This window comes from Austrofundulus limnaeus, unplaced genomic scaffold, assembly GCF_001266775.1.
Source record: "Austrofundulus limnaeus strain Quisiro unplaced genomic scaffold, Austrofundulus_limnaeus-1.0 Scaffold81, whole genome shotgun sequence".
Classification (NCBI taxonomy): Eukaryota; Metazoa; Chordata; class Actinopteri; order Cyprinodontiformes; family Rivulidae; genus Austrofundulus; species Austrofundulus limnaeus.
Window position 1 is genome coordinate 731,692 of NW_013952483.1, and position 23,080 is coordinate 754,771.

At 38.7% G+C, this 23,080-nt stretch overlaps 1 protein-coding gene across 1 annotated transcript in view; it reads right to left on the reverse strand.

Moving 5' to 3' along the window:
- epha3 (eph receptor A3) overlaps positions 1–23,080 on the reverse strand; it is a gene marked incomplete in the record, with an annotated part of 93,976 nt that overhangs the window by 62,433 nt on the left and 8,463 nt on the right. The window contains 2 exon segments of the mRNA XM_014011503.1: positions 15,026–15,686; positions 16,496–16,507. Coding sequence (XP_013866957.1) covers positions 15,026–15,686; positions 16,496–16,507 — 673 coding nt within the window.

The following is a 23,080-nucleotide window of genomic DNA, read 5'->3' on the forward strand; positions in this document are numbered from 1 at the left end:
ATATTAACCTTCCTTATACTGTACCTTCAGTATGGACTCTATCTCAAACTGTGCATTTTGTTGGTCTTTAATGGGTTCGCAAACAAGTGATGCAAGTAAGTAAGCATTATTTATAGCCCATAGCACCTTTCACAGTTACAAACATTGCACAGTTTTTCACAAAGAGAAAAATAACAAAAAATTAAAATAGAGAACAAAAAATATAATCAACAACAATTAATTAAATGATTGTGTGAATGCAAATATTTTATGAAGTTGCTTAAAAGAAGCTCCCAATGCTACTTACAATATAACTAACTTACTCCATCCCTGTGGTATTTTTTGAAGGTACAATTTAAACCAAGCTGAAGTAAATTGCATGGACACAACTTGCAAAACAAAAATGCAGACACATCTATAAACTGAAGTGAATGTATAAAAGTCAAATAATTTCATATTCCAAGCATAATTTGTGTACACTTGTTGATTGGTGACATACAATGTTTGCATCTTACTTGGTCATAATGCAATGTTCAGTTCATCAAGGGTACAGCAACCACTCTGACTTSTGTGACATTTTCCATCTTTCTACCWATTAAAAACTGCATACRTGCTGATGTGTCACTCAGCAAGGCATTAGCATGGTAAATACATGCAGATCTCAGTTGCAGCCAGTAACCTTTCAGGAGCCATTTACATGTAAATCGATGGATTAATTGGCTAAAGCTCATTAGCGGTGAGGTCTCATCAATACCATACAGCTCAATTACCCCTGGCACTGAGCTGTAATCCCCACCTGTCCCTGCCACAGAAACATGCAAACAACCTATGCAACATAAAGTCACTGATTGAGAACACACAATTTACACAGTTTATTTAATTAGCAAGTGTATTACAGTTATTTTCTAAACAAATGTAATGAGTGTTTTTTCACCCTTCCTTTCAGTCTTCTTGTTGAACACAACTACGACGGATGAAATGCCATTTCACCACCACAAAATGCTATAATTTATTCATTGTTTAGTATTCATTTTATTCAAATCAGTTCACTTTCCTGACAGTTATGTATTTAGAGTCTCCAAAACTGCATTTACTGGAAGATGACAATGAAACAGCAACATCAGTACAGCTGTTTGAATCAGAAGCAATTCATAACCAGCTGAAGAGCAACACGGGTCCTGGATTAATCAGTGAGATTCCTGCAGCATTTGTCCAGGTTTTGCACTTCGCCGTCACCTCCAGGTGCTGAAATTGAACCCTAGGAAAAGACTAGCAGAGCGGAAGAAATGGAAAAAAATGCTCTGTTGTATCGGAGGGCGTGGGCTGCGCTTCCTTCACCTTGACAAATGTCTGCTGCCATCCATTTGAGCAGACAGAGGTGGAGGGAAATGAATAACCAAAGGCGGGAAATCTGTGGATGATGAGTACAGTAATCTTGTTGGACACTGCTGTCTGCCATTTTGCCCAACTAATCTTCCCACCTCTTCCAACCATCCATGTTATTTGTAGGTGAATATGTGAGTGTGTGTAATTTGCAAGAAAGGTCAGTGCTCATCTCTGAAGCATCCCTCAACCTTTAAAGGTTGGATCCTTTGTCCGGGTGTAAATGACACTTCTTTTGAGGCCTTATAGGAGAGGCTGGAGAGACAAAAACGGATGGAGAGGCCTCTAGTTTGAGGGAAGAAGCAGTTTTGGCAGCACAAGTGCTTGTTGGCACAAAGTCTGCCATTGATGAACGCTGACCTCAGGGGCTAAGATGATGGGGCCAGCTAGAAATACTGAGCTGCATCAGTGACAAAACAAATCAAAATAATGTTATCACAGCTTAAAACTAAAGTGTGCTTTTTTAGTAAAAGAGCAACATGTACAAATGTACGTGATGCATTTGTTAAAGGAGGCGTATTGTGCAAAACCAACTTTAATAACATCATTCCCTCGTCAAAAACATACCAGAGTGTTGCTTTCACTTATCCAAGCATCCCGCCTCACAGGAACCACCCACACCTACTCCACACAGCTACTCCAGACTAGCAAAATGTACCTTAAAAATGGTGGACCTTCACTATTTCATTGAAAAACATAACTTCATAAAGATCCATATTTTTTTCACAAAAAAGTAGCTTAACATTTACATATATGTATGAGAGGATGACTGGGAGATATATTATCAAGCTGTAACGTCTTGTAAGAGCCTCTGCACTCACTCCGGTTCCTCAGAAGACGTACCGTCTGGGTCTGACGTGAGATCATTTGGGTAAAGGCTGATTTGTGCGTCAAGCCACACAACTTGCTCCCCCTGCAGAATGACAAAAAAATTGTGCAACTTCCGCATGCTCTCCCACTGCAACACCCCCAGCAGTTGTATGCATTGCCCCCAGTCAGAGCTATTGGATGAGGACCTTGCGACTCAGAGCATGTGATTGACTGGAACTTTGTGGGTGTTTGTTCACGAGGAGCAAACGACAGTCCAGCCTGCGGAGTGCTGAGGAGCTGGACTCCGATCAGCTCCACCTTCACCTTTTTTTTTTTTTTTGTCTGAAGCCAGCTGTTAAAAGAGCTGGACGAGTAGCTTTTTGGATCCTTCGTGAGCATGCATTTGATTTTCACGTCTTTTTTCCATCACCATCGTTAACATAAAAAAGTTTTTCCTCTGCAGACTCTTCACCCAACAAAACACTGATCGAGTGATTAAAAAAAAAAACAATACCCAGCCATCGTTGTTGTTGTTTATGTACTTTTATGAGCTGTGGGAGGGCAGAGGGATGATAATTTAYGGCCCGCCACGTCTTCAACCCATTTTTATTTGCTCAGGAAAGACGTCCAAAATGACACAATCACCAACCCGCTGTCTCACGTCTTATTGAAGTAWAACCCAAGCTTAAGTTTCAACTGTATACTAAGTTGCCACTTTACAAAACCATTATTATATGAAGTTGCTTCTTTACAACAAAACACAACTCTCCTACGGTTGTAATCAGTGTCAAACACTGTTATGAAGATGCACTGAAGTGGGAGTGTCAAAAACTGTAGGATGTTCTTAAAGAGTTAGATGACAATTTCAAGGTGTTCAAATAGGCTATGATGCAAAGTCAACTTTTCCATAACAAATAACAGTTACTTGTCTGTGGTATAGAACTGAAGTATGTGCCTGTAAAATACACGCACACCCCTTATATTGTTTTGATAATAATAAGCTGTACAAAGACAGCGTTACTAGAACTTTCTTCCCAAATCATTACAGCATTATATCTTTGTTTTTTTAAACTAAGGGAAATCAGTTGCAGTAGTTAAATGACAAAATATTTTATTTCTAGACTGCTTGAGATTGGTCGTAAATAGCAAAATAACAAACCCCAGGATAGGAAAGTTACATACATGTATGCACACAGTACAGCATGTATGCACAGACTTTAAGGCAGCAGTCTCCACACTAAGCTGCACGGAGAATGTACGTTTGTATTTGCTGCRCAGGGACAGCTAAAGGGTTGATCATTGAGGCCTGACTGCCTTTAATAACCACACACAAAGTGACGCACACTCATACGCGTGCACCACAGCAGAACATTTTTCACGCGCAAACAAACTACTCCTATCTTGCAGATGCAAGCAATCATACGTACTCACACACACACCAGAGGGCGAGTCGTTCCATCTGACATCATTTCAAAGTTAACCACCAGTGATGAAGGTAAAATGTCACCACTTGGCTCATTGTGGGGGGATAGGGATCTTTCAGTAAGCCATGTATGAGTGCAGAGACCTTTTTCCTATCAACTGGCAGTGGGAAGGCTAAAGGACAGTTAGTCTAAGGATCATTTTAACAAGACAAGATGTAATCTAGAGTATCTGTGACCACAGTGAACGGGATGATGGTTAAGGTCATGTTCATTCACAAATAGGGACTTTAGATTTAAGTTGGAGGCATATACTTTTTCAATTACACACACACAAAAAGTTAAAAAAGTAATTTTCCTAAAGTTATACCGCCTTTATGTGAATTATCTTACAGCACACCCTGGACAGGTTACCAGTTCATCATAGGGCTAACAGAAAAAAAACATACAAGAATAACAACCATGCATGCACACAATCACACCTTGAAACAATTTAGAATGGACAGTTAATCTAACATGCATGTTTTAGAACTAAGAAATAAAACCTGAGTGAACGGGGAAACCCTATTCCTGGAAAACATGGACACTTCACACAGAAAAGCCAATATTAAAAACCCAGGCGCTTCTAAGCAATATTGGCAAAACCAAAATTGTCATGATTAATTGTGGCATTTAGTCAGTAAAAAATAATATGACTTGTATGTTTTTGACTTTAAACCACTCATTTTAAAATTCCTTACAAACTCATTTCTTCATTTTAGCAAGATAAAAAAAGTAAACTGAGTAGAAATCCATCTTTTCCATTATATGGAGTGTCAGCATATGTTTAGTAACTCAATACGCCACATGATCAAATGCTTCATAGTGAAAGTGCATCCAACACAAAAATATGTCATCTCATGGCACTAATTGCAGTAATTGCAAGGTGACATATTTTAATTGACAGTTTTTCTGACAATTAATTGCGCACAACATAATGTTGCCTAACCTTAGTAGATTCTTGGTGTGAGGCAGTGCTAAACATTGCACTGTCTTGCCTGTTGCCAAGAAATGCAAGTTCCAAATGTCTTCCCAACAAATTGTTATGCTTGTGGTTAAAAAATGTGCTTTTTCTGCTGAAAAAGGTGTAGATAAATAAAAAAAAAAAGAAAAAAAAAAGAAAAAAATTGTATAGGTGTTCTGGACGGGTTCTTCTCTAATGAAACGTTTCGTCTCTCCTCCAAGAGACTTCTTCAKTCTGAGAGTTTCAGGCAAAATTCAGGCTTTTAAGCCCTGCCTCCATGTGACTGATACTCACATCACATGGCTATCGTTGACACCTAATTAACACCTATTGTTAACAGGGGGTGGAGTGATGCTGGCAATAGCAGCACTGTAGGAGGGGGACAACTGAAAACGGAGGCCTCCACCTCTGTTTAATGATGGAAGGTCTTTCTTCACAAAAATGGCTTCTTTTACTCCTCTCTCAAACCAACGTTCCTCTCTATCAAGAACGAGAACATCTTCATCTCTGAAAGAGTGACCGCTGGCCTGTAAATGAGTGAAAACTGCAGAGTTCTGGCCATTAGATGTAGCTCGCCTGTGGTGGGACATTCTTTTGAACAGTGGCTGCTTTGTTTCCCCGATGTATAACTGGTCACAGTCCTCCTGGCACTTAACAGCATATACAACATTGCTCTGTTTGTGCCGGGGCACCGGATCTTTGGGGTGAACCAGCCTTTGCCGTAATGTGTTTTGGGGTTTGAAAGCCACTGGGACATCATGTTTAGAAAATAAACGTCTCAATTTCTCCGAAACACCCGCAACATATGGATACGGATGTAGATAAGTAGCTATATCACTTAGCCATAATCTCAAAACTCATAATCTAACATTAAAAAATGTAAAAAGGGACCTTTTTATTAAAATGAACAAGTAAATAAAAAATCATTCCAATTGATCAGAATTCAGGTTGCTGTATGTGTTATATTAGGAAGTGCTTCCTGCTGTAGTAAGCACTTTGTCACCCTTCCCTCTCCCCAGCTCATTTCTGGTTTGCTAATGACCTCTCTATACTGAAAGACGTGCTTCTCACCCTTATGTCATGCCCTCATTCTCTTTTTCTCTCTGTCTCACCCTTGTGCACGTAAGTGAATAATGATCCCAGAGGAGCTCTGATGCTTTGCCTCCTACCAACCTTATTAAAATGGAAGACACAAACAAAATGAACACAAAGGTTACTACAGCAAGGTCAATAACAGCAGCCAACAGGGCTGAGAAAAAGACACATTCAAAAATAAAAGTATGCAGCAGGAACCGAAAAATATAATATGCCAAAAACTAATAACGTGTAAAATAAAAACAAAACATAACAAAGTCAATAGAAGGTGTTTTTTTTATTTTATTGCAAAATAACAGCACAAATCACAAAAGGCATATAAATGCTTCTAAAAAGCTTTTGAAATTTTGCTAGTAGATGTGGGATATCTGCTGACAGATGTCTAACATGTTAAAACATCAGTGGGAACTGTTGATACAGTTACACTGTGCTTCAGAATTATCACTAGGGGAAAAAAATGCAGTGTTTGTGAAAATAAACAAGTTGTCATGCACCGACATCTGTGATGCAGCARTGTGACAAGATCAGGCAGCTGCTCTAACAGAATATTTTTAATCTTGGTGGGGTTTTTTTTTATGAGACCGAAAATCCTTTTGGAACTCAACGAGATGATGCTGCTGACAACCGCTCACATTGTTACATGTAGAGGGTGTGTTTAGATTAAATGGGACACTTTACAGCAATATCACATAAAACACRTTCAACCAGGAGTAACTTGTTTTACTTTGGTGTTTTGTCTGAGTCAACAGAAATGAAGAAAATAAAAATAAAAAAGGGACAGAATATATTTAAATACTACATGGAGCAACAAGCCTGTTGTGCTAAATAAGTTTATGTCACAACGATAGACCTTTTTTTTATTTTCTTCCTGTCCTTTTTTGTCATCTCTCCAGCTTGCTCCCTCTCATTTATCAGAAATGACAAAGTAACTCTTGTGTTCTACTCCACCACTTCGCTCTCCTGTTAAATGACAAGTGTATCCAAACATTCGCCGTGCATCAAGCAAGATGTTTCCTGCCATGTTCATCCCTCTGTCCTTGCCTATCTCCTGACACGTTCAAGAGCTCAGTCTAACGATGAAAACATGCTGACACGTTGCATTTGCACACATTGTAGGTGCACACACGCACAAAACTTGTGTAAAGAAACCACTACAGAGTTGTTTGGTCAGCTATCAAGGCCTCTCTGATAAATAAACAAGTGATGTTTCCAACCCCTCATTAGTGTGAAGGTATGGTTCAGTTTTCGTGCATTTGGGTATCTTTCTGTGCGTTTTTGTGTGTGTGTGTGTGTGTGTGGGGGGGGGGGGGTCGAGTTAAGTTGAATTCCTGAGCCTGTGGTTACCAGCAGCTTTGATGTCCCAACAGCACCAGGGCCCCGGGGTGACAGGCTTACCCACTGCCCCCGGCCTGCATTGGAAGGTCCACAAAGAGAAAAGCAAACAGGCAATAATAGCCAGAATGAACAGACCTTTTCTGCAACCCTGGCTGCAGCTTCTTTTGCTTTGCATGCCAGAAACACACTCTCACACACTTGATGCACACACAGAATCAACTAGTATGGACTACTATGTGGGTGCAGGGATGGAGAAGCAGACAGTGATTTAAAAATAATTAAAATACATGCTTTACTGCATGCATTTATCTAATGTTTCAAGCCGCAGAGAAAGCCTAAGTATATGAATATGCAATTTGTGCACTGTCTAGGCCATACATTGTACGCAGATAGGACTATCGCTGAGTTTCTTTGTTTACTGAGCACTTTGCACATTTAGATTGGTGCTAAATATATTCTCTAATTAACACTATATTCATGCTCTCTCTTTTTGCCACTCTTCCTGCAGTTTTCTTCCCCTCCTAATGGACAAATACCCCCCCTGCTGTTTAGTGGAATGAGAGTTTATTTTAATTTTTTTTTTGCTGGAGAATTCTCAACATCATTTAATTAGCTTTGCTTTTTCATATCAGAAAAACTAGGGATGCACACTATTTTAAACTCTAGGCTAAGAAAAAGCTAAAAAAAACTAAAATTTGGCTGTAGGGGAGAGCATTTTAAGTGGTTTGTGTTTATTTTTCCTTTTCATTGCCAATGACACTAATCTTAGCATACTAACAAAAATACTGCACATTTTAAAATGACTTGTTCTGTTTGTCACACTGTCTTTGAATGAGCACAAACTTATTCATACTTGCCTATTAGATATAAAACCCTATGTGGGGAAACACAGCACTTTCAAATTACATATAAGCCTTTAGTTAACCCATTTTTCAGCTGAAGGTTTTGTCAAAGCTCACATGGCCCTAACCCCATGTATGGAATAAATACATTTAGTCAGTTTCAGTCCAAAGTCAAGGTGACACAACCAGGACACACAAACCAGATAAATATCTGGCTGCAGCCTTCAGTTGATGTTATCCTGTTTGCTGATAGTCCAATGTCGGCGTCAGTAAGCCGAATATCAACCCAAGCAGAAATTAGGCCAATATATTTGAGAATTTGTAAAAAGGTCAAGCCATGGCAGAAAAAAATGACAGAGTTAGGAGAAAAATTACACCCACACATCAACCTAATATAAAAATGCATTTAAACACGTCAGACCGTGTTTAAAATATAGCAATATATCAGCTAAATTATGCCAAGTACAATTTAATCTTTCACTGCATTTTTGACCTGGAGTCAGCCTCAACATATTTGCTTTCCTTGTAAATCAAAATGATAAACTGTAACGATGTGTGGGGCCACTGTACTTAGAGAAAATAAGTTTACAGAGTCAAGGAAAGGAAACAAACTCGGACATAATTTTTTCGGGGAAAATGAGTGAATATTTCCTGATAAGATAAAAATAATAAATAAAATATGGGAAGATAAATGCTGAAGACACATGGCCAAACTAATCAAAAGCATTCAGACGCAGAAAAAAAACAAACATGGATGGGGTGACAGCCCAGTTTCATACATTCGTACTGATGYATCTTCATGTGTGGGCAAACTTTTCGTTCTCACAAGGTGTGGACTTATGAGTTTACTCTAGTACAGCAAAGAAAATATTTTCTACTTTCCTTACATATTTATTTGCAATGCTACACTGCAATTAATAAAAAAGGAATGTTGCTTTATTTTTATGACAGAGTTTTAAACTTTTAATACCATTTTAAAAGATAGAATGGAGTTATTGTCCGTTTTGTTCCAATTTTGGAAACAACATAATGCTTAAACTTATATGATAATGTGAGATATGTTTGAATTGCATACTGAAGATTAGTCCCAGCTACGACCTTGTCAAAATCCACCCTGATATTTAAAAATCTGATTAATAATTTGGTTTCTAACACACTAAATTTTAGCTCAGTGTCTATAAAACTGACAGCTTTACAACCATTTTTGTTCACTAAGGATTCTTGGCTGTGGCAGCAATCTTGATTTGAATTGACTCCAGRAGTTAATCACTTGTAAAAGTTCATTCAACCAGTGCCATCTAAGAGTTCCAATTAAATCTGTTCAGTGGTTCATGAAATATTTTACTAACACAACAAACAAACAAACAAACAGGCAAGCAAAAGCTTTTTGCCTGTGGCGCAAAATAATATTAATGAGAACAGAAGTGAGGGGACTGAGCRGAAACAAATGGTGTGCTTGTTCAGAGCATATGATACCATGCAGTAAGAATCCTAACCAGTCCAACCAACATCCAGTCTAACTTTAGACATATGCTAATGCCTCAAGTACCCGTCCAAAGAAAAAAAATCTTCAAGCATTCCCTGAAAAGTGTGTGAAAACTTTCCTGGCTTGAGTGTTTGGTTCTCTTTGTTTAGAGAAAGAGGTTGTGTTTCATTCATTTTGATTTACATAAGCGTATATGACGGTGATTTGGGAGGGGGCGGAGAGGGGGTGCACACGGGTGAAGTTTTGAAATTGGCGAACAGTATCATGTTAATGTCATGATTCAAGAACTTTCACACTGTAGCACTCAATGTAGGGCTTGTCTATTATTTCCAGCTTCTCATCTCCTTTTCGGATCCAAGGAGGCTGAATGCCAGGGAGCGCACAGCCAAAGGGCTGCAGCAGCAACCTCCACTCTAAGCTAAACTGACAACAGAAGAGGAGAGGAGACTTGAGCAACAGAATATCAGTGTTTCAACGGAGACATGTAATGTATAACGCTCAGATCACACAAACACAAAGGGTAGATTTCACTGATCTGACAACCTAATCTTGATTTTAAAAATATGTGTTGGAAATCCCTGATACCCACCCAAAAGGAAGAAGATTATCCTACAGTAGCAATCTATTCTTAAATGCACCCAGTACTGATGAGAAAAGGAACMCACTAAACAAAAGGGTACACATACCTGTACTGTACTGTATGTAAGCACATGTTTAAATACGGAGAAAAAGGGTTGTGTTTTGGGTTAATGTAGCTCTAAAAATAGTCACTGCAATCAACGCATTTCATTGGAGAAAGAGTGTGTGTGTGAGGATTTCAAAGTGTTGTGAGTGTGTGTAGGGCTGATGTGCCTTTTTTTCTTTTTGTGTGTGTGTGTTAGAGCCTGGTGGTTATATAAAGGCCAACAAAAGCAAACAGAGTCCTTTCAATGGACAAGAGGAGAGCCAACAGCTCCATGCGTTCGCAGCTCTCAACCTCAACAGTATGACAGAAAAATATACAACAAATGATGAACGCAAAAAGCAGTATGTGTGCTGAAAACCATAATGGAAGTAGTTTGCATGAAAGCAGGTTTCCTGTGCGGACGATAAAACTATTTATTAATTTTTATTACATCTGCTTCACTGCATTAATAAACACTAACTGCTTTAAAAATTTACTTTTTTTAACATGAAGTGTTCTAAAAAAAGGACAAAAAAAACTCACAAAACTGACCCGTTCTGGTGGTCTGATCTGGTTAGGTAAATAAAAAAAACAAACTCACAACCTTGATGACATTTACTGTGTACCTACAACATTACTAAACAGAAACTTTTCTCRTTTTATCCGACACTACAATAAATCTGTGTAAGTTTCTGACTGGTCAAGCTGATGAAGGCTCGCGTGACTATGTCAGCAGGAGACGTATAATATGAGTTCAGATAACTGTTTGAAGGCGAAGCAGTTCTGTGCATGAGGGCAGCGGCTAAATCACTTAAGCTTGAGGGTGAAGAGTGATGTAAAACATTTGACATGAGATGGACCGAGCGCTTTGAACCAGCAGCCAAGAGCATCAGACCCTGAGATGAGCAGWGAGCCTGGGTCGAGGGAAAAGAAGCAAAAAAAGCACTTTCTTGTGATTGGTGCAGTGATCAAAGACTCTTTCTAATCAACATATCAATAACTAAATTAATGTTCACTTAAATGTATTTTAAAATGTTGTGTTTCAGATTCTTGTGACAACATATAAGAGTTGTTTACTAGTTTGAAAAGACTAACTGTTTAAAGGTGATTACCCAAAGCACACATGTTTATTCAAACAATTGTTTTGTCTACAAAGCCAGACTGTCTTTATTCCACCACTTAGAACGGGATAAAAGAAAGTAATCCAGACAAGTAAAGCCGAGACAAGTTGAGGCAAATGTGAGTGTCTGAGCATAAAGATTTATTCTGTAGTGTAATGAGCATTTTGGTTCTGGCAAGTTTCCGGATTGTGTGTCTTGATGAATCCAGCAAGAATGTAAACCTGCGTCTCTCCTCACCATACAACAGAACAGCTGCTCGCACAGACACACACGCACAACGACGCACACATACACACTTTACCAAACAGGCAGCCGTTTGCTGTTTTAGGATCAAATTAGAGTTGCTGGAATTTCACACRTGATGTTAGATAGGAGTCAGTTCACCTGCTTCGGTCTGCTGTATTGACAGATGAAAGACTGACTTAGCAAGATTAGATCTCGCCTCGCATTTGTGAGGAAAGGCTAAAGGCAGCTCACAAAACATACAGTAATCCGGACGCTGATTGAAGTTGCTAGACACAATGTACGGCCCTAACTCCATATCCACCCACAGACTTTCTCCCTGAYGAATAAACCTGACAATGCTACAGTTCCGATAAGGACAAAATCTCTGACATATGCTTGCAGGAATATGCACTGGATAATGCATTCAGTCATCTGCACAAAGTGCACTCACACATACAAAGATGCGTGCCATGCCAGTGCCTTAGCCAACAAAATCTATACATTATTTTAAAAGAGCCACAAATAAAAATACATATGCCTTCATCAGCATTTCTGGCCGTACACCATCACTAATACTAGAGTGAATTGAAAAGGCCTTGAACACGGTTGGCATAWAAACAAAGGCAACTGTTCTCACATGCCCACAGACAAGAATAAACTCATCCTCATAGAACAAATACTTTAAACTTTACATCGTTTAATAAAAAGAAAAAAAACATAACATTTTAATCAAATTGCATCGTTAGCCAATAAAAATGTTGACTAGTAGGGTAAAGTAGTTTTAGGGGTCCTAASCAGAGGTGTCAAGTAACTAAGTACAAATACTTTGTTACTTTACTTAAGTAGAAATTTTGGCTATTTATACTTTAGTGAAGTAATTATTTTTTCAGCCCACTTTTTACTTCCACTCCTTACATTTTAATTCAGTTATCTGCACTTTCTACTCCTTATGTTTAAAAATGCAAAAAAGTATTTCGTTTCTATTTAACTTTGACTTGTTTTTATTCCATCATTTTATTGTTCAGAAAAAAAATAAGTAGAAATCGATCCAGTTACATGGAGCCATGGATAGAGTGAATTTGATTGTGKTTGGATGAGAAGTGTAAATATTCTGACCCCCTATTGAATTGAATGCACTCCATCACACCTGAATGACACAAAACACATCATATTCCAGTATGTGTAGCAGATGTAGCCTAGAATGAAGATGATCATGGCTGAAACAAGTAGTCCAGTCAGTTAATTTAACACTATACTCATTGTTGACTTAAATATGGGAGGGGGTGTGCTTTTTAAAGTGTTCATTACTTTTACTTTTATACTTTAGGTAGTTTTAAAACCAGTACTTTTATCATTTTACTTGAGTAAAAAGCTTGAGTTGCTACTTCTACATCCAAAAAAAGTATTTTTAAACAATAGTATMTATACTTCTACTTAAGTAATGAATTCAAATAYGTTTGACACCTCTGGTCCTAACTGTTCACTTGAAGGTTTGTGACATGTAAATACTTGAGAAACCATCACCTAAACATCTGYTTCCATCACTTTAAGCTGTCTGTAGCCTTGTAAATATGTTTTCAACTTCTTATGCCGTCGGTGAGTATGGTGACCTAACCCCATTCGGCCATCTATCTGTTAACACAGAGGGCCTGGAGAGCAAGCGGCAYGATGGGGCCCCTGAAGGCTGCGCACGGGGGCTATGGAGGCCTGTTGGTGCAGCTGTCCCACTCCATGGAAACATAAGACCTTATTAGAGTCCATTAGGCTGCTCTGAAACTAATAAGAGATTGCCAAATACATCCAAACATTCACACAATTTGCAGAGAGGCAGGAAGTGACTGGAAGGTGAGAGGTATGTGAGTGTGTGGAGGTGGGGTGGTGTTGATTAAGGGGATCTGTTGCATTTGCATTTTATTTATTTTTTTTTTTACATAGCACCATTTTATCACAACGCTGGGGAATCTAATTTGACAGCTATCACTTTAATTATCAAGGATTTTCAGGTTTTTGTTTTGTTTTTCATTAATATCATTGAAAAAAGTTAAAGGTAATTTCATTTTTTTATTTGTTTATTTTTATGTTTTTTCATGATCACATATTTTTGATCTGACAAATTCAACTGAATTTGACCTCRCATTGGAGCAGTGAGCTAGTCTTGTCTGGAGTCCAGAATTCCAGAAAAAGTCTCCCCTGGCCCCAACAGCAGGGGCTTGACCTGTTAGACTGCCTTTGATCTTTAATTAACTCTGAGCATGCCTCTGGAGAGGAGAGAGTTGATGAACAAGGGACCATTTGGGACAAGCTACAATAACCGGGAACACTAAATGGCAAATTCTCTGTTCTAAACCTTGACACCGTTTTAACTTTAAAGCCACTGTGGGAAATCAGCAGAGCAAAAGGTGGGGCTGTCAAATGGATCTTGAGTCTGGCTTTTTCAGCTGAGGGAGGCTAACTGAAACCGAGACCTGAGGAACTCACATGGAGTTCCTGTGGACTACAGCCACCTTCCACAACAAAGAGAATGTGAGGCCCCTCAGCACTTACATACTGGAATATTATTTTTTTTTTTTTCTGTTTTCCTTTATTGTGTTCCTTTGTTGTTCGGCCTTTTTGCTTAGTCAGATAACAAAATACAAACAAGCAAAACATAAATTACACAAATAGCTGCCACGATAATCTGCAATGTTTTCTTAATTTTGTATCAAGAAACATTGATAATGGTCCATTAAGASCCTATTAGTTTAATAGCTAAATCAACTTTTGTTTAATATTTGCATATTCACACAATTWAGGGCTTTTTAAAAGCACATCTGTGGTTCGTTAAAATTAGTACAATCACCACCATATTTTATAAAAATATGTATCACACTAAGTGTAAAATCAATATTGCCCGTCTATCATTTTATAAGTTTTGCAGATTCAAAAATAAAATTAAAAAAAACAAAGCTGAAAAATAATTTAATGTATACAGATTGTGGTATTTTTGTTTTGTCCTAAAATCAAGTAGAAACAACAGAAATCAATCCCCTCCAAACCATGTGTGCAGGTCGTGCAGCGGGTGGGACTGTTGATGATCAGACAGTGAAAGCAGCCATCTCAAATAACTACCCACTCATGCTTCCACCAGCACCCACAATCATCACCACAAGTATTTCATTATTCACGACCTACTACTGCCTGCTCTTTTATCAGACCCATCGATGCAGTTCTGGCTAAGATCTTCCCAAAGCTGATGAAGTGTCACTGATTACTACTGGATTACTGTGTGCTGCACGCTATAGACGCAGGAGCTGGAAGACACATCATTCACGTATGTGGATCTGCGTCAGTACAACTGGACAACCTATCCAAAGACACCCTGAGATTGTTGGATTTGTTTGAAGTTCTCACGTAAAGAATGCACGCAAACACACACATATTAGGCACACTGAGATTAGGTGTTTGACATTAAAGTTTTTGAGTTGACAGATATTAGGTGCGAGAACCTTCACATCCAACGATGCACTTCTGCAACCTCGGAGAATGTTTAGTTTGGCTACAGACGCCAGAAGAGTATAGATACAAACGTGATGTACAATGAATGTAGACAACGTGCAGCATTAACAGATGACAAACCAAACCTGGGGACACATTTTATAAAAATGAAACAAACAGGTCTTACTTTGGCAGGTACTGCTCCTCTCTTCGTATCCTGGGTTGCATAGACACTTCCCAATCGGTACGAGCCATTCTCCATCGGTGCTACAGAACATACGCGGCGGTTCCTCCTCTTTAGAATGATTGACACATGAACCTTTGACCTCCACTAGGGACTGGGAGTCCATGGGAACTGTATCAGGGAAGGAGGCCAGATTTTTCACAGTATACGGGCACTTTTTGAAATAAACCCTAACTGAAACTAAAGCAACACAAGCGCCAACGTCCTGGAATGCCAGGTAGAAGCCCTTTTTGGTCAAGGGTCCCACCTCGCGCACCTCGGTATTGAGCTTGAGGATGCGATCTCCGAGGTCTGTTTGGGTAAAACTCTCATCAGCAGCAATAGTGTCAATCTTGAGGAACTGATGCTCTCTGAAATGGCTTCCTTGGTCATCATCACCCTCCAGGTAAAGGAGGTTGAATGTCTCTTTACAGGTGCCCAGGACCAGTGGGATGGAGTTGCAGTCTCTCAGGGTGAACTTGAGCTCCACGTAGATCTTCCTTGCCGACTGCCGAGGGATCCAGTTCGTGCGAAGCCAGTTGTTCTGGCTGTACTCCATCACGTTGCAGACCTGGAAGGTCCTAATTGGAGTGTAGTGCTCATCCACCCCGCTGATTTCCTCCCACTGGAAAAGAGGAGAAGAAGGAGAGGTCGAAAGGAGAAACAGAGGGAGACAAGAAGGGATAAAAGAACAGTAAACAGAGAGGGAGAAAATAAATTTAAGGACTCACACATGAGACGTTGGGAATACAGAAAGTAATGATAAGTTTTCAAATATAAAGCAAACGAATGAGGATTTAAAGTCATGATGAAAATAGACAAAACAAAACCAATGAGATTCATAGAATGTTGAGGACGTGTAGGAATTTGGAATTGAAAAAACAGAGAAACAGGAGGGAAGATAAGAGGGATAGGAGGGACAAAATAAAGTTATCTCCACCTAGTAAGCATTCAAAGATCAATTATTTAGATCCAGATTCACTCTTGCTGAAWACTAAGCATCTAATAAACAATTAAAGGGTGAAAAATTACACTACTAGATTTTTTTTCTAAATTACTTTAATTAATTAAAAGCAAATTTGCTGTCATAGCCAAGTTTTCCCGATTAGAATGCTGTGAAAATATCTCCAAGAAAACCCATGAAGTCTGATTTCCCTTTTCAGATGGGAAATTGTGTGAAGCTGCTTAATTAATGTTAAATATTAGCAAACATCTCRTAGTGTTTCTTTTCCACCCTTTTACTAACACGATCTTTTATTCTCTCTAAAAGTGAGGACTTTCAAGCTGTAGTCTTGGTTATTTGCATCACAGTACTACTTCTACTGAAAGGAAACGTGCTGAATCCACTATGAAAAACAAACAAACGAACAAAAAAAAGGCTACGACGTATAGACAGATGTGAGTGTATACCAGGAACGTTCGTGTCTATCTTACATTTTCCCTCCACTGGGAGAAAGCAAAAAAGAGAGGAGAGGAGAAAAACAGAGTGGAGTCATTCCTTTTGAATTCAACACAGCGGGAAGGTTCATAGATCATGCTCTCAGTTTTGGAGTCCAGACAGGTCAACACTGATACACAGCAATGAGCAATGGGAAAATCACTTGAACAGTGGGCTCATTATGACAAAATGCATGTAAATGTGTAAATAGAGGCATTTTTATCTTTCTATTTATGTGATTTTAATAGAGAATGCTGGCCAGTTTAGTTTTAATCTGTCTCGTCTCTCACCCACGGCTTTGTCTATTAAAACATAAAATAATAATATGATCATTTAATAAAGTAAAGGAAGTGAAAAAAATAACAGAGATAGAAGGAAAAAAATGAGAGATTCCACTGGTGTTTTGTTTCTCTCCGTCACAATTTCTTTGGCATCGCCTCATTCATCAGAAAGCAGTCAAAGCTCCCTAAAGCCCCAACACTAACAAGGMAATGACTGGAGATTTCAGTAGAACTGAATGTAGAAAAGTGGGGCTAAGCCTAATATTTCACCTGACTGTACTCGCAGGTTTAATAGTTTGACTATAAATACTGGTCTAAAACGATGTGATGACAGGCAAAAAGTTCCGCCGACAGATTTTAATACAACAGAAACYAATGGGAGGACAAGATCTGCCACTGAGATTAGTGACTCTGCTGACATGGTATTTTATGGTTTTGTKTTKTTTWWTTTTTCTCTAAACTGGTTTTCAGCGTCAATATGTGTTGTGTTTGTGAAGTGGCACACAGAAAAAAAATGTATGTTTTTTTAACCATTTTCGTGATAATCTATGGATCTAGCAAACAAAGATGCTTTTTCAGTGGATGGCACTGCAGAGCCAATTTCACTTTACGTAATACGTCACATCCATTATTGTCAGTTTGAACTTGAAACTGTTTTGTTGTTTTTGTTGTTTTATATGTGCTTGAATTTCTGACCAGTTTATGTGGGTCAAAATCTCCAGAACAATTCCAGATATTGAATCAAAACAAATCATGTTTCACAAACTCTGAAAATACAGTCACAATGAGCTGCTGGCTTTCTGTTTGACAAGATGAGAATAAAAATTCTGAGACTGCCTCGACACATAGGTAAAAAAACCTTTCTGAAATTTAAATTTGGCTTCTGCTCCCACTGAAGTAATCACCTTTTTACTGCTGCCTCCAGTGGTTCTGCTATTGCTCTTGGATTGCTGTCTGAATTTCCAGTTCAGACTTGAGTGTTCGCTTTTGCAGTTTTATGATAGAACTCAAACATTTTCAGAGAGAAGACATCAAAATCGTGAGCTGAGCCTTCAGCCTCAACCTCAAGACTAAATAGAAGACTTCTACTGGTCAGGAGCGTGACCAAGAGCATGCATGTCATCTATTTTACTTTTTTATGTGGTTGTGCATTTTGAATCAGTTCCATAACTTTAGCAGCGTGCATTCTGCTTTTTTTTTCTTTCGTGTTGTACTACAAATCATAGCYAGCCATACTTGCCAATTTTGGCATTCTTTTGCCTTCTTTCTTTTCCTCAGGATGAAATTTCTTATAAAGAATTGCTGTTGCCACACAGTAAAGAAGTGCCAGATTAAGTCATAAATATTAWCCTGCACTTCAGCAAGGATTCTCTGCAAGACCAAAGTGATGGAAGCAGAATAAAGCTGCACAGAGAGAATATTTCACCAAAACATATTTCAAATAAATTACTTTTTACGAGTAAAATGTCAAATTTTGTTAATAAAATATCCTATTTTTTTTTTCGTTTCAAATCTTAAACAACATTATATTTAGCTGTTACATTAAATCAAGAAACATTTTTGTCAATGCTTTTGCATCACTTAGCTAGCAAATWGTGTACACGTGGATTTTTGTATGATAGAAATACATCATGCTTCCCTGTACATTTTTTTTGTTCAAGGAGTGAAATGCAAAGTGAACTGACATTAAATCAAATCCACTAAATGCTGTTCACTGTTGCTCTAAATCACCTTTAAATAAGTTTGAACTCTGCCAAAAATAAATAAAAAAAACACATACACTACACAAAGCTTAATCTGAATGTATTTATGCTTTATCCTTGTTCAGAAAATTTTATCATGGATCTTTTACAGTAAATATGGGAAATAAAAGTTATTTGTTTKTATGCAAAGTCAACATTGTCAGTTTGACGTTATTTGTTACTTTGGCAATTCTTCCACCAGCTTATGAAACTCCCTCTGGGAAAAATGCTAGGCTGTACATCAACTAGAATAAATAAAGGTAAATAAGTGAGCAGACTGCCCTTGTTTTTTCTCCAGGGTGGTGTAACTCCCCTCCCCTTGCACCCTAATTGATATATAACAACACAAAGACCCTACATTTGTGCTTCTGACCTCTGACCCTGACCTTTGATGGTCACAGCTGGCCCAGTGGTTGGAGTGATGTTGCCCCTGCTTTCTCTGATCTGTGCTGTAGGTGAAGCAGCTAAAGGAACAGTAAAATGAAATGTGGTAACCTGAGCTGCTCAAGACGTAGCTCTGGCAACAAGCATGTCTCAGAGACGCCGAGTCAGCAAGGTAACTCACCTCCTTCAAGGCTTTTCAGGTCAATGATTGTTAATAGACTATTCTACAGAACAGGATAAGGTGACAATGCACTTAGATGCAACTGACTGATCACCCATAACTAAAAAAAATTCCACCAGTCAATGATTTTATTCTTAAAAAAATATTAGTTTTCATTTTATGTCCTGGAAATATACTTGCTTTTACGTAATACAGTTTCTTCTTTGTGCCTCGCCTTGTTTCTGATGACCCAGCTAATTACACTGTTGAGTTTGAAACTGATTAAATGAAGGGGAGTTTTATTGTGGCTTAGGAATAAAAGACAGCTTGATGATGCCTTTGATGATGGTATGAACATCATCAAAGGGAATGTTCAGGCTCGAATGCATGATATACAAAGTTGCAGATTGTATGTCGCTAGCTTAGAAGCATAACGTGCTGTCCCAGATGGACAACCCTTTTGAGAGAATGTCCTAGATTTTAAATAAATCATAAATACTCATTAGCAGCAAACTAAGAATTTATGTTATACACTTATTCAAGTAGGTTACAGGTACATATTAATTCAATTTGCTTCATTAATATTAAAAAAGGCATCTAAATGCACTTTGCACATTTTCACTCTCCCCTCTTTCCATTYAATATATTTCAGTTTGTATTGCTAAGTATAAAGAATGTTTCAATCAAGAATGTCTGTCCCCAAAACTAATATGAATCATTTAAAGTACTTTAAAATTAAGGATTGGACAAGAAAAGGTTTCATCCAGTACTTACAATATGTGTAGTTTGTTCTACAGATACAGATGTGTTTTCTTGTAACAGACTGTGTTGGGAATATTTTTTGTACTCCTTCAGTGAAACTATCATCATCCGCATTCATGATGGATTATATAATGTTACTTGTGAAGATTATGAGTCCAACTCTGTCAGTAAAATGCTCTAATGTAGGCTTAGATGATTCTGCAAAAAATAGGTTACCTCACTATTCTGCTAGCTGTTATGATGCTTACACCGCTGACTGATAATGACTGCTTGTGCACAGTCGTCAGAAAACATTCCACACAAGGAAAGTGTTCTTTTGTAAGCAAAAATAAAGTCGCAGCGGTTCTGTCACCGCAGAAATTTTCCTCACTTGCTTTCATTTTTTTTTCCGTGCCATAACTGCGTCTTCTGCTCTGCTACTGTTTAGCCATCACKTCAGTGTATGTCAGCAGCATGCAATGTGACATGAAAGGGTGGGAGAGAAGAAGTGAGGTGTGCATTGACTGAAGAATCTGCTTAACACCTGGTCTGATTAAACAATCTGTACGCATTCTAACTCTGTATCAATACTTATGAAAGTTAGAGCACCATGACCATGATGTAGCATGTAGTCAGTTAGCAAATCATTTACCGCCATATATATCAGGGAAAATTATAGTTTGCACTCAGCTTTTAATTTCCTTCCTGTTATCACAACAATGCCGTATCACAGCTGCTGCACCACTTGTATTGCAATGTGTCTGATGCAATGTAAAATCATAGACAATAACAGATTGGAAGTTGACAGTGTCAATCAAAGAAAAAGATCCCGATCTGTGCTTTATTTTGATTGGTTTAATTGGCTCAGACATCCCTACCAATAACTACTTAAATCTTTTAGAGACAAACCTAAAACAGTAACCTGAAGATGCTGGAAACCCAGAAGTTATCTGACAGTGTCTGTATGTTTCAGTCTTTCTATGAAGTCCATAACCACCTAATCCTAGACATTCTAAATGGAAGCAAATGGTTTGTGTGAGAAAGATTCTCACAAGTGGAAAAATGCTACTGAGGCACATTGGAAGACCGCACAGGAAGGAAGACGAAGCAAAACGTAAGTAGTGGGAATTGAAGCGTTTTGTTTACTGCACGTCAGCTATGTTGGACAACTACTTATTTATCTGTGCTGCAGCAAAATGTTCCGACATGCTTCCTTGCTTCATGTTTCCTTTGTTTACACCCGGGACAAAGTCCTGACAACATGATGGACATCTGTCCTTTTAGATTCAGCTCCTCTGAATATTGTCTATTTCTAGTCTGACTTGCACATATAAAAAAAAAGAAAAGCCCCATGCATGTGTGGGATTTCTTCAGTTGCTCCGGTTTCCTCACAAAACCATGTTGTTAGATTCATTGGTAACTCTTTACTCACTTTGGGTGTGAGTCTGCAGATTCATGGTTTGTCCTATGTGTCTCCGTGTTGGCCCTGTGATAAATTGATGACCCGGGTGCACCCCAGACCTCTCCTGTTGACTACTGGAAAGGGCCCAGCCCCCCCACCCCCCCCAGCTCCCCTGAACAGGATTAAGCAAGTTCAGAAAATGAATGAAAGCAAAAGGGACATAAATAAAGATTTACAATACTGTTGCAATAGGCAAAGTTCCTGGCAAAGGCAGCTTTGTTGTATTCCCTGTTGCTGTGAAGAATGTACTTTCACTTTGTATGTGCCCATTAATTCTATTCTGCATGCAGAGCGGGCATCTGGGGTTTTGGTTTGTTGCTGCAGAATGCTTTCAAAGCATGCGAGAATGTAATCTTTAACAGTCTTTAGTGATGGGTTAAGCCCCCTGGACACTGCAAAGAAATCAGCCTGCCTCCCAGACAGATAACAGTATATCTGGATCAAACACACTCAAACACACAGACCCACACCCCATCAGTCCATTCGGTGGCTCCCGAGTGAACGTCCTGGGCAGGCTAAGCTCTTAATTTGTTCTGACTGGAGCATGTTGTGTCTCGGTAGGCCGATAGCCACAGCCTCTCCATCAGCGTGAATGTATGTGAATGCATGTGTGACAGAGACAAAGAAGGCTTGGTGCCATTGCCACACATTATGAGAAATCATTTGTGAGTAGCGGTCTCTCAGGGCATGCTGCTTATCGGAGCGCAGTCAGTGGATGACGTGAGTAATTACAGATGATTCACCTTGAGGACTTGATCATCAGCATCATCTATGTGTGTAGACTCTCACTCTTTCCTCTTCCTCTTTCTATCACCTTTCCTTACTCTCATCATCCTTGCACTTCATTGTTTTGATCATTCTCCCATCTCTTCCTCTCTGGAGTCAATCTTATTTAGGAATGTCACTGGCTCTCATCCTTGCAGCACATTAGGAACTGAATGACCACAGACTTTGGATAACCTCATACTGGTTCAAAGAGGAAAACTTGAAATAAGACAGACATCTCTGCAAACTGCATAAACTCCATCACATTCCAATGTCCAGTGCTGCATCAAGCACCCGTATACAGTATGTGAAGATTTTCTTAGAGCCTTACGTGAAAAAAAAAGGTCACTTTGCGCAGCATCAATCTCATCTATCAATTGGTCACAAGATTGTGATTGTGAAGTCTCCTCTAATTTAAACAAATACATGAAAAATTTGCCAGACGTTTTTTCATTACATCATTTTTTTTCTTCAAGGTTCAGCCTCATGAAGAAAAAAAAACTGCATGCTCTCATGGTGCCAGCGCTGTATATGGCCGAGGGAAACAAGATTTGGCAGCCCAATGGAACAAATGACTGGATTACCTTAAGCCACTGCCAAGGCGTAATTCTAACACTTAATAAACGAAAAAGAGGGAATTGTGTTTGTGTGGCAGTGAGTTTGTGTGTGCGTGAGAGTAAGAAAGGGAAAGACGGGGGGGGGATGACAGCGGGCCAGCCCAGAGGCACAGCAGTCTAACTAGTTAGACAAATAAACACTGAACAAGAGCCCACCAAAGGGTTTTGGTAGGAAAGAGAGACTCATACATGAAAGAGACTGCAGTTTTTTTTTTCTTTCCAAAATGAAGAATATTCCTGCATAGTTTTTGGTTTGAGTCATGCAATCTTATATTTATATATATATGTATGTAAAAAGAAAAAATTAAAAGGGGAAATAGAATTTTGAGAAATACATTTAAAATTTCAAGTATTTTTCAAACTTCAAAATGACCAAGCCTGTTTGACGAACATACTTTTTCTTGATTTATGTAGCAGTTAGAATGTTAC